At 47.8% G+C, this 12,323-nt stretch overlaps 1 protein-coding gene across 3 annotated transcripts in view; it reads left to right on the forward strand.

Annotated features, from left to right (window-relative positions):
* CRYZL1 (crystallin zeta like 1) overlaps window positions 1-12,323 on the forward strand; it is a 138,860-nt gene that overhangs the window by 83,213 nt on the left and 43,324 nt on the right. For all 3 annotated transcript variants that reach the window (XM_029603541.1, XM_029603543.1, XM_029603542.1), the window contains one exon: window positions 7,041-7,109. In XM_029603541.1, the coding sequence (XP_029459401.1) occupies window positions 7,041-7,109 (69 nt within the window). The remainder of the gene's footprint in view (window positions 1-7,040; window positions 7,110-12,323) is intronic.

Raw genomic sequence — 12,323 nt, forward strand, 5'->3', positions numbered from 1 at the left:
GCCTAAGGAGGCTTTGGATCCCCTTCGGGTTCCCAAGGTGGATGCCGCGGTGTCAGCGGTCACGAAAAAGACCACGATTCCCATTACAGGCTCCACAGCTCTTAAGGATTTACAGGACCGTAAATTGGAACTGCAGATCAAAAAGAATTTTGAGGTTTTGGCTCTGGGGGTCCAACCAGCAATGTGCAGCAATTTTGCCCTGAGGGCTGGCCTTCGCTGGGTTCAGCAGCTGCAGGCCAATGAAGGGCTTTCTGAAGAGGAAGCTCTTCAGGTGGGTCGGCTTGAGGCTGTGATTGCTTTCAGTGCTGATGCTCTTTATGATTTGTTCAGAACATCGGCCAGATCCATGGTTTCCACGGTCTCGGCTTCTTTGGCTGAGAAACTGGTCGGCGGACGTTTCTTCCAAGGCTCAGCTAGATTCTCTGCCCTTTAAGGGCAAGTTGCTGTTTGGCAAGGACCTTGAAGATATGATTCAATCCCTTGGGGAGAATGAGGTTCACCGGCTTCCAGAAGATAGACCCAGGTCAAGGGGCTCCTTTTCGTCGCAGTCTCATTTCCGGGGGAGTTGGAGGTCTCGGGCTCCTCGCTCGGCTGCTACCTCTTTCAGGCAAAATTCAGTCCAGAGTTCCACCCGTTTATGGCATACAGGTAACGGAGAGTCCACTCGTTCGCAGTTTGTTCTTAATTCTGGTCTGCAGATAAATATTATATACCAAACTGTACGGGTTCTGTTCCCATTTGGGGTTAGTGTTCCATTTCCAGTTGTAGGTTACTGTATATAGTTAGTTTGGTTTTGGACCATTCTGCTTTGTGACTGAGTAATACTGAAGGATTGTGGGTGGCACCTCAGGAGCTACCTCTGTCAAAACTTCTGTCTCCATCTGCTGGAGGGGAGGCAAAATCCAGGAGTCTGGACTGATCCGTGGTACTACAGGAACGAAAATTATCAGGTAAGAACCAATTTTCCTTTGCACCTCCTCTCTTCCAGGGCATACATATTCAGATCCTTTAGCCTCTCCTCATAAGTCTTCCAGTACAAACTCCATACCATTTTGGTCAGCCTTCTCTAGTCCGCCTTTGTCTGTCTATCCTTTTTGAGATACGGTCTCCAGAACTGATCATAATACTTCAGGTGAGGCCTCACCAAGTACCTATACAAGGGAATTATAACCAGTACGTAAAAGGAGGTGATTCCTCTCTTTATGTAACCCAGTATTCTTCTAGCTTTAGATATTGCCATGTCACATTGCTTCGCTGCCTTCAGATCACCAGACACTATCACCCCAAGGTCCCTTTCCAAGTCCGTGCAAATTTAGTCTTTCAACCCCTTCATATACAGCTCTTTTGGATTACCAAAAGTATTATGAGGGAAAGTGACAGTTCAGTTCATATGAAGAAATTCTGTCTCTCACCCTTCCACTTCTGGCAAAAACCTTTCAATTTTGCAGAACCCTCAAATTACTTAGCAGTAACAAGGGTAATCTATAATTTGGTAACACAGAGACCATTTACAAGAAACAAGTACATGCTTCTCCTGTTACTAACATTTTTGCAGAAAAATTCCCCTGAATCCAAGGTACCTCTCAAGCAAACCTTGTTCTTCTTCAGTGAAGAATAGCTACATCTTTTCACAAATGATCAGTCATGAGAGGGGTTCATGTCTAACAGCCTTGCAAATGCCTCCTGTTTTGACCAGAGACTAGGCTGGTTTTTCACAGATTAATTTAATGTGATTACAAATCCTTCTGTACTCCAAACATGAATCAATCCCAAGCTGCAGGGCATGGGGTTTGATTTAGCAGCTCTTTGTAGCTGCTCGCAGACAGTCACAGAGACACCTATTCTGACTCACTGGTATTCATACCTCAGGATGTAGGCGACAGCAGTCACTATGGCATGAGTGGGATCTGAAGCAGTTGCGCTTGAGAACATTTCATCTATTAACAGATAGAAGCCAAGCTTTCTCTGGCTGGCTGCTGCTGGCTGCTCTCCTTACAGACTCCCCCAGAACTTCATTCACAAGCGAAACTGTTGAGGCTTGCTCATTCATTGTTGAACACAGGAGGGGTGGGTTAGAACATGCCAGACCATTTATAGCCACCAGGCTATAATTCATGAAGGGACTTTATTTTTGCTCCGTTATTCATTTTGGATCTTAATATACTAAATCTTTGAGCCACACGGCTGGCAACATGTCAGGAGGTGTTCAGTGTAGCATTTTTTGCTTCTGATGCAAAAAAAAAGAGATTTGGGTTCACTTAGGAGGATGGTCCTCTATGTTCTGTGAAGATTTACTTCCGTGCATAACTTTTATGCACCCCTCTGGATTTCATAGTTTAGAAACATTCGTCTTTATAAACACATGCAATCCATGAATCTGATGTAGAAAATTAATGATAAATTGTTACTCATTTGATCCAAAGGCTGGTCAATCTATTCTATAGGTGTAAAATTAAACTTTTAAAGCAGCAGTGCTAGGTAAGAATTTCAGATAATGCAATTGGCAGTTAGAGCGAATTAAATTAAACCACTCTGTTTTTATGGGGGGGGTTTTGTTGCTGGGGAGTTAATATGTAAATTTTTTGATGGCGCCCTCGCACTTGGCTGTTTTTTACATTGAAGGAGCTGTTCTGACTTTTCCCAGAACCCAGTGCAAGTATCACATGGAAGCACGCGAACTGTGAGTGTAGCATCATCAACAGGAAGAGGACCTAATTCAAACAATACAAAAGGGGTGTGACCATGGTAAAAAGTACACACCCGTTATTCCCAAAATTGTGAAAATCTAAAATACATTGGAGAAATTTGAAAGTAGAGCTAGGAATAAGTAATGCTAGTGACCATTCAAGTTAATACTATGGGCTTGATTTTCAAAAGCATTCACCCACTTAAAACTGGGTTTTATGCACCTAAATGCACTTTTAACTGTATAATTCCCTGTACGTACCGGATCAGTCCAGACTCCTGGGTTCATTCATCCGTGCCAGCAGGCGGAAACAGAGAAAGTAAAACTGATACTGCTTTATATATCCTGATGCCCCCTGCAGTTCCTCAGTATTTCTCTGTCTCCAGCAGTGGACTGATGCTTGAACGCTGCAGTTTGGTCCAGTATTTTTTTTTTCTCTTTGTATTTCTTGATTCTAGATTGAGCCTGCCTCCCAGGGGGTTGGGGTTCCTCGAGAGTAGCCTCTACCCGGTTTGGTTGAGGAAGGGGGGCTGGGGGTCGGTGACCCTTTTGTATGCCCGCATTTCAAGAAACCGTGAGGTGCACATCCGGTGGTCCGGATCCATCCCTGTCACGAGTTGGCTCCCAAATTGATTTTTTTTTCCTCACTTTTCTCTCCTTTTTAATTACACTGCTGAATTGAGCTGGACAGCTCTCTTCAGTGCTAGGAGGGAAATCTTTCCTGAGGCTGCTTTTAGAGCAGTAAGGTTTCTTGTAAAAAAAAAAAAAAAAAAAGTTAAGAAAAATAAAGTTAGGAGCAGGTAGGACAGCTTGAATCGGCTCTCTCTCCCCCTCCTCCAGCGCGGTTTCGGCACTTTTTCTTGGGGTTGTTTAGTTTTATTTTTGGTTTTCTCCCTGCTACTCAGTCGGGCTGCCGGCGCCGCGATGGTGAGGGGGGTGGCCTGTCGGGCATGCGGGTCGACCCTGGTGCGGCTGAACCGCCATGGTTTATGTGCGGCTTGTATTTTGGGGGGGAGAGCCTCTCGGTGCTCCCTAGGCCGGCAAAACTAAGGAGAGCTGCTCCTGCCCCTTCCCTGATGGCTCCGGGCTCGACAGCTGCCACGAGGGGTCCCGGTGTGGTAACCGCGGGAACAGAGGCCATCTTGAATCCCCCGGCGGTCGGGACCGCATTGCTTCAGCCTGTAGCGGATACCCCTCCAGTGCTTTTCCCGGTGCTCCCAGGTCCTATAGAGGGACAGGGGTCCCGGTAGGACCCCGGGGGAGGGGTGTCTTTTTTTGCCTTCAGCTGATACTGGGCAGGCTCCAGCCCCTTTTTCCCCTGAATTTGTGCTCTTGATGCACAAGGCTTTTTTAGTACAGTACGAGGAGAGTGGGCCTGGTGTAGGGGGTCAGCATCCCCTTCCTTTGCTACCGGAACTGGCTTGTCTCAGACCGGACCGCTGCCTGACTCGGCTTCAGGCCAGAGGAGGCAGGGGGCAGCGCAGGGAGGCGCTGCGTCCGCAAGAGGGGTGCACGTGCCCACAGAGGCACCACAGGCGGATCCCGGCGGCCAGGGACATCACTGCCCGGTACTAGGGAAGCAGATCTGGACTCCGTTGATACCAACCAGGATGACAATTTGGATTCTGGGCCGGCGGCAGAGGGGGATGACCCCCAAGATCCTCAGGTTGTTCTGCAGGGATGAACTGATGCCACTCCTTCCTCAGGTCTTGGAGAAGCTGGGGCTCCAGTCTCCGCCTGAAGACTCTCGCAAGGATGGTGCAGATCCAGTTTTGCAGAGCATGAGGCATTCCTCCATCGGTTTTCCGTACCATGAGTCTGTTCAGACGGTGGTGGAGCAGGAATGGAATACTCCGGACGCGGGTTTGAGAGTCGGTAGGGCGATGGCTAAGCTGTATACTTTGCCGGAACAGACCCTACAGTTGTTTGCCCTACCCAAGGTGGACATCGCAGTATCTGCCGTGATGAAGAAGACAACTATCCCGGTTGCGGGGGCTACAGCTCCGAAGGACGTTCAGGATCGCAAGCTAGAGATTCAGCTCAAAAGGATTTTTTAGGTCTTAGCTCTGAGTCTTTGCGCAGCTATTTGTTCTAGCCTCATGCAGAGGGCCTGCTTACGCTGGGTACGCAAGTAGCTCAGTCGGATCGGCTGGAGTTGGCGATTGCGTTTGTAGCAGATGCATTGTACGACGTTGTCCAAACGTCCTCCCATATTATGGGAGCTGCGCTGTCGGCACGCCTCCTTCTCTGGCTTCGTAACTGGTCCGCGGATGTTTCTTCTAAGTCCCAGTTAGCATGCTTACTCTTTAAGGGTCGTCTCCTTTTTGGAGAAGAATTGGATCAGATTGTGAAGCAGTTGGCAGACACTAAGGTGCCTCGCTTGCCAGAGGACAGGCTGAGGGGTAGGCGCAGTTTTCCCACTTGGCAGCGTTTTCGGGATACTCGCAGGTTTCGTCATCCACGCCTCACGGGGGCGGTGGCACAGAGGTCTTTCTCCCCTAGCTGTCGGTCCTGGGATCAGCCTTTTCGAGGGGGCCGTAGACCCTTCAGAACCTCCAGCAATACCATTGCTTTCGGGCCCAAATCTGCTCAATGAAAGGAGGCTGGCCCACTCCACCGTTCCTTTTGTAGGAGGTTGGCTAGCGTGGTTTTACGGGGAGTGGGCCAAGATCACACAGGATCATTGGGTACTCAGTGTGATAAAAGACGGTTACGCCTTAGAATTTGCTCGGCCTGTCCACGACCTGTTCCTAATTTCCCCCTGCGGATCACTGCAGAAGTGCAGGGCAGTGCGAGACTCTGCGCAGGTTGCAGCAGTTGGGGGCCATGGTGCCGGTACCTTCGGAGGAACTCCGAACGGGATGGTATTCGATTTACTTTGTAGTCCCGAAGAAGGAGGGAACCTTTCGATGTAATTCTCGATTTGAAATGTGTGAACGTGGCATTAAGGATCTCCGTTTTCAGATGGAGACGCTACGCTCGGTAATAGCAGCGGTGCACACTCAGGAGTTCCTATCGGCCCTAGATCTGACGGAAGCGTATCTTCACATCCCTATTTCCCGGGACCATCAACGCTACCTGAGGTTTATGGTATTGGGGCAGCACTTCCAGTTTCAGGCGGATTGGCCATGGCGCCTCGGGTCTTTACCAAGATCATGGTTGTCGTGGCGGCGGCGTTACATCAGCAGGGGGTCCTTGTTCATCCCTACCTGGATGATTGGCTCATTCGGGTGAAGTTGGAAGCCAGTTGCCGTACAGCGGTACAAACGGTGCTTCGGACCTTGCGATCATTAGGCTGGGTGGTGAATTTGGCAAAGAGCCATCTGGTACCATCACAGACTCTGGAATATCTGGGAGCGTTCTTCAACACCAGCAAAGGCAGAATCTTTCTGACGAACGAGAGGGTCCGCAAGCTACAGTCGAAGATTCAGCGATTGGCACTGTTGAGAGTCCCCAGGGCTTGGGATGTATTACAGGTCCTCGGGTCCATAACGTTCACCTTGGAGCTGGTGCCGTGGGCCTTTTCTCATATGCGTCCCTTCAGAGAGTGCTTCTGGCCCAGTGGAGTCCTGTGTCAGCGAAGTATCACCAGCCCGTTTCTCTTCCTCCGGAAACCAAGGACAGTCTGTTGTGGTGGCTACACAATCCCAACCTCCTGCGCGGGGTATCCTTGGAGATTCCAGATTGGGTGGTTCTGACCACAGATGCAAGTCTCTCGGGTTGGGGAACGGTTTGTCAGAGTTAAGCGGCTCAGGGATCCTGGTTGAGTGTAGAGGCTTCTTGGTCTATCAGTCGGTTGGAAACCAGGGCAGTGCGTTTGGCTTGGAGTAAAGCCTTTCAGCCTTTACTCCAAGGGCGGTCGGTATGAGTTCTCTCAGACAATGCGACAATTGTAGCCTACATAAACAGGCAAGGAGGCACCCGAAGCCATGTGGTGTCGCTGGAAATTCAGGACTTGATCCAGTGGGCAGAACAGCATTTAGTACAAATTTTGGCATAACCCAGCAGTCTGGACTGATTCTTGGTACTACAGGAACGAAAATTAGCAGGTAAGAACCAATTTTCCTTTCTCCCCCCCACCCCAAAAAAAAAACGATAGGAAAACCACAGAAAATTCCGTGGGTTTTCCTTTCGTTTTGTTCACTCCCCGAAATGCAACAAAATAGGAAATATTGTCCTTATTTCCTTGCAAATGAATGCACACACCTAGTCCTTAGTGCTTATGTCCATGAAGTGCTTTGGAATTGTGCAAATAAAAGTTGCTGTGTAAGTAGAAATTGAATTGCTGTTTCCTGTTTTAATTTTCTTTTCATTTGGTTTCAAGTCAATAGAGCTTTCTTGGTTTGTTTTTCAGGAATTTTGCCACTAGATTCCAAAGAGTCTGGGCTCTCTGAAGTACTTCTGGTTCATGAGCAGTACTTGGGTATGTTGTTTTTATATACTTTTGTTATATAATAAGAGTTATAATTTCTTATGTATGCCATTACTTACACTAAATTTGTCAATCACATCTCAAGCCTCTATTGTACACAAAGATGTAAATTCTGTATGTAATTGGAGTAGTATTATTGACATTGATCTTTGACTGCAAAAAAAAAAATCCATCAGAGACTTACAAAGCAAAGACATTGTTATATTACAGGAACTAGATTCATGTGAATTAATGTATTTCTTCATCCAGTCAGACCAGTCGAGACGAATGGGTTATGTTACGTGTCCCAGCCGGGGTTGGCCCACGCCTGGGCCTAATTACCCTAGGAATCCATCTGCCAGCTCCAGTTCACCTTCACTCGCGGCAGTGGGCAGCCATCTCCGTTCCCGAGCGCCGGCAGCCACCTCTGCCGCTTCCGACTCCTGTGTGGTTCCTCCTTGCGTCCGGCGGGCCTCACTGTGCAGGCCGCAGAGTGACGCCGCCATCCTTCTTCCTCCGGGCCCTGGCTTAGGCGCGTGCACGACTCGCGCACTCTTAAAGGGGCCGCGGCGGGAAAGTAGCCCGCAGTCCCGGATGATGATATCACTGGGCCTCTGTATAAAAGGCAGGGCCCAGCCACTTGTTCCGTGCCTTGGCAACAGGTCTCCACGTTTGTTCGTGTGCTCGTTGCTCATTCCTGTTCCTGTCATCGTTCCTGTTCCTACTTGTTCCTTCGCCTGGTCCTTGTACCCTTGGACTGATTCTCTGGTATTGACCCCTGCTTTGCCTGGACTATGCTTGGACTGATTCTCTGGTATTGACCCCTGCTTCATCTGGACTACGCTTGACTGATCGCCTGGCTCTGATCTCAGCTCTGCTTCCGGTACCTCGCCTTCCTGTCACCGGCTGTGACTCCAACTTGCCTTGGACTCTCCTTCGGTATCCTATGGACCTGGCCTCTCAGGCTTGGCTTATCTTTACCTGGATGCCCCCTGCTTCCCTCTGTTCCTGTTGGCGTCTGGATCTCTGGAACCCTGCCTCGTCCGGATCGTCCTCGGCCCTCCAATACCTCTGCTGTTTCCTGGCGTACCCTAGTCAACACCAACTGAGAGTCATCACACGGAGGCCCACCTAAGTCCAGCCGGCCCCTGCACCCAAGGGCTCAACCTAAGGGGAATGTGGGTTGGTACTGGCGAAGCTCCAGTCGGCCTCAGTCTCCTAGCCTGCTCCACCTCCCGATGGTGGGGACCCGTAGGGCTTGCCCTGCGGGCAGCGTCAACCCCACCTCAGGCCACAGGTCCACCAACAGCGCAACAGGTTATGCATGCCAGCCAACAGATGGAGACAGAGATCAACAGGCTCACTGATGTCATCCCTTATATTACATCCATCTGACACCAGCTTGCCAGCAGTCTCAAGCAGATGGTAGGCAGGCAATCCCCATGCTATTGACTACAGCCTGGTAAGCTGAACAGGAAAGGAGTTTTGGAGCAACTGAGGCGAAAAGCCTAGTCCTTCCTCAGTTGAGTTGGGGGTCCCTCGGATTTTAGACGAACAAAAAGAAAAAGAGGTAGAGTATTAGTCAGGTCTTCCAGAGATGAAAGTTATGCTCCCTCCCTCTGTTGAACAATCCAGAACCAGGGGACTTCTAGAGGGCTTGAGGGTAACTCTTCTCCTTCCTTGCTCCCCACCCCCCACCACTGCGCCTTTCTTTGCTGGTAAATCTAAGCGCTCTTTCTTTAAGCCCTCTTTGCTCCTCCAGCCAGCTCAAAAAAAAAAAAAAGATGGAGAGAGTGTCAAAGGAACTGTTTCAGTGGCAGCAGGCCCTGGTAGTGCAGAACAGCATTATGTGTCTGGAGCTTCAGGGGTGATTTTCCCTTTTCAGAAGGTGAATTAGTGATTTTGGAGGAGTTCTGGTGATCAGGCCTCATTTATATTAGGCCTGCAGACTGGGAAGAAAGCTGCACTCTGCACTGCCTGCCCCATGCAAAACTGCAGGCAGAAAGTGCATTGAAGCTATGCAGAGATTGATCATCAGCCAGGGGGGAACTGATTCACAGTGATTTTCTACAGATGGGAAGTGGGAGGCTCTGGGCTGGGAGACATGGTAGAGAAAGCAGGGAATGTCTTGGTGTCTTAGGAAGCCCCGGCAGTCATTTTGCAGCCATGAGGCAATAAAATGGATGTCAGGTCTCCTCCTCATAGCTCAGAGTGCATTTTGGACTCTGTCCCAGATCTGGGGCTGCTACTGATGCGACAGGACCTGTCCCTCCTGCGTTGGAAGTCTCTTTTCTTGTGCGATGATTTCACGAGCAATTTTCAGGGTTTTGCAAGCCTTTTGCATGGGGCAGAGTACAGCCTCAAGAATGATCTACCCTTCCAGTGCCCTGTAAGCCGGCAGATTCCTAGGGGGGTGTAAGGGATATTGCAGAATCAGCTGCAGCACTGACATTCGGCCTGGAGTGAAGATGACCTGACTATCTATCCTTGAGTATTGTTTAGACTGAAACTGCTGGCAGGGATAGTGAGTAATCCTATCCTGCACGCACACTTGTTGACATTGGGCTATAAAGGACGAACAGCTATGGCTGCAAAACGGGGAGAGCGAGAAACATACTTTCACTTTGCTGGTATGCAAAGTGCTGTGTGTCCTTTGTAGACGTACAAAGTGACTGGGTCCCTTTTGCCTGTGGTGGGCTCTCTCTCTGAGGCAGGCTGATGAAAAGGGTGTTGTGAGTATTGGCCGAAATATTGTGCACGGATACAGATGAATATGCTTAGCAATAAAGCTTAAGAACTGTACATGCTTAGAACTGTATATACTTTAGTTCTTAGAACTGTATATGTTTAGAATTGTATATTTTAGTACTTAGAACTGTATACCTTTAATACTTAGAATTATTAAGATTGTATAGCAATAAACATATTATTTTACTTTTACCTTATTCTCGCCTACCTGATTCCTTACAGGGGGGGGAAAAGAAATCCAAGGCGGTCATAGGAAAGGAAGCCCCAGAGGAGGAGTTGTTTGCCTTGGATGGTTTTGAAAGGTTCTCTTGGGGAGATAGTGAGGGGGATTTGGGGGAAGGTGAAGTGCCTCCTGGAGGGGGAGGATCACACTTCTATGCTGCATCTCTTTCACAGGGATGAGATGACAACTTTGATCTTAGTCTAAGGACATCCCAGGAAAAATTGCTTTGATACATCTCAGGAAAAATGTAGTCTTGCCTGTAAATTTTCTTTCCTTGAGTCCTACCAGGACCAATCCACGAACCCACCTGGATTTAAGAAGTGCCTGCTCTTCAGAAGAAATACTTTTTTCAGTCATTTAGTTCAGGTCGCTCAGTCAAAGTTTAGTGTTGCTAATTTGTTTTTTGCTAGGTCCTCAGAGTGGAGAAGATTCAATTCGGTCAAGGGCAGCTTCCAATTTCCCTGCTTGTCAGTGGGGAAAGGGTTTGTTTGTTACTCTGATACAACAATAGTGAAAACCTACAGCTGCATGAGGCTTTATATAGGGCAGTTCAGCTTTCTAGTTCTCTGCCTATTGATGGAAGATGAAACCTGAGTCTGAACTGGTGTGGTAGGACTAAATGAAAGAATATTAGCAGGTAAGACCACATTTTTCTTCTCCTTAAATTACTCTCAAGTCTACTTCCTTTCATTCTCATCCCATGATCTTTGTTCCAGAGCCCCCTTTCTTTTGAAAGAAGCCTTCCTTCTGTGCATCTGTTCCTTGGAAGTATTTAAATTTGCTTTAACTGAAGGCTTATAGTTACTAATTATTTAATTAGTGACTTTCCAAGACCAATTTGTAAACCAGGCTTTCATCATTTGCTGCCCCACCAAATAGTTCTTACCACAGATGCATCTATCAAAGTTGGGGACCCCCACACAGGGCTTCCAAACCCAGAGTCCACGGTCTCTCAAAGAAACCTGTCTATCTAGCCATCTATTGGAAATGAGCCATAAAGCTAGCTCTACTAGAGGTCCAACCCAAATTATCTAGTAAACTGATACTAATTCAAACAGCAAACCAGATTGTCATGTTTTATATCAACAAACAGGGTGGGACAGGTTCATACTCTTTCAAGAAGTTGTCCTAATTTTTGCAATGGACAACAGCCCAGGCAGTTTATCTACAAGAACAGCACAATGTGCTTGCAGACAAGCTGAACAGAATTCTTCGTCCTCATCCCATGGCAAAAAATCTCTTTGAGACAATGATCAACATAAAAGCCAGCAAGTTTTTCCCAAGGAGGCCATCTAACTCAAGTATGACAGAGGATGCATTTACCATACATTGGGGCAAAGTTCTCCCTTATGCATATCCATCTATTTCATTAATTTTGAAAATACTATCAAAACTGCTGGTGGATCAGGGAATTCTAGTCCTAATTGTCCCAGCCTAGTCCATGCAGAAGTGGCACTCACTTCCTTCATCTCTCCACCAGAAAACACATTTGCCTCCCTCTTCTCCCAGAAATGATCTGTGAAGATCAAGGAACTCTCCTGCACCCCAATATCCCCACTCTGGCTCTGACTACCTGGATGTTGAGAAGACAATAATTGCTTCACCGGGATTTTCTGAGGAAACATCCTGCATGCTTCTGCAATCAAGAAAAACAATCCACCAAAACAGCCTGTATCTGAAACTGGAGGTGGTTTCCCAGTTAGAATGCTAGGGTCAGCTGTTCTTTCTTTCATGCCCAATTAGCAAGTTACTAGAGTATCTACTTTCTTTGTCTATGCCAGGCCTTAAAGGGTTCACTTTAGCTTTATTGCTGCTTATGATGCGGAGGAGGGCAAGCTCATCTCTTTGCCACCATTAGTAATGAGGTTCGTTTAAAGTCTGCTTCACATAAAATCCCTGGTAAGAATGCTGGCCACTCTGGTATTTGAATGTGGTCCTTGCCAAGCCTATGAAACTACTCTTTGAACTCATCCGTTCATGTGACCTAAAATGTTTTTCTTGAAAGGTTGCCGTCCTAGTGGCCAGTCTTGTTTGCTAGGAGGATAAGTGAAATTCAGGCACTGGTAACTAACCCATCTTTTACCTGATTCTGCAGTAACAGCAAGTAACAAACCCAACATTTCTTCTAAAGGTGGTCTCACGCTTCCACGTAAACCAATCTATTGTTCTCACAAAATTCTTCCCTAAGTCTCAGGAAAGTCAGACAAAGGCTGCTCTCCAATCCTAGATTGAAGAGAACAGTTTCCTTCTATCTG

The sequence above is a fragment of the Rhinatrema bivittatum genome, chromosome 5, assembly GCF_901001135.1.
Source record: "Rhinatrema bivittatum chromosome 5, aRhiBiv1.1, whole genome shotgun sequence".
NCBI lineage: Eukaryota > Metazoa > Chordata > Amphibia > Gymnophiona > Rhinatrematidae > Rhinatrema > Rhinatrema bivittatum.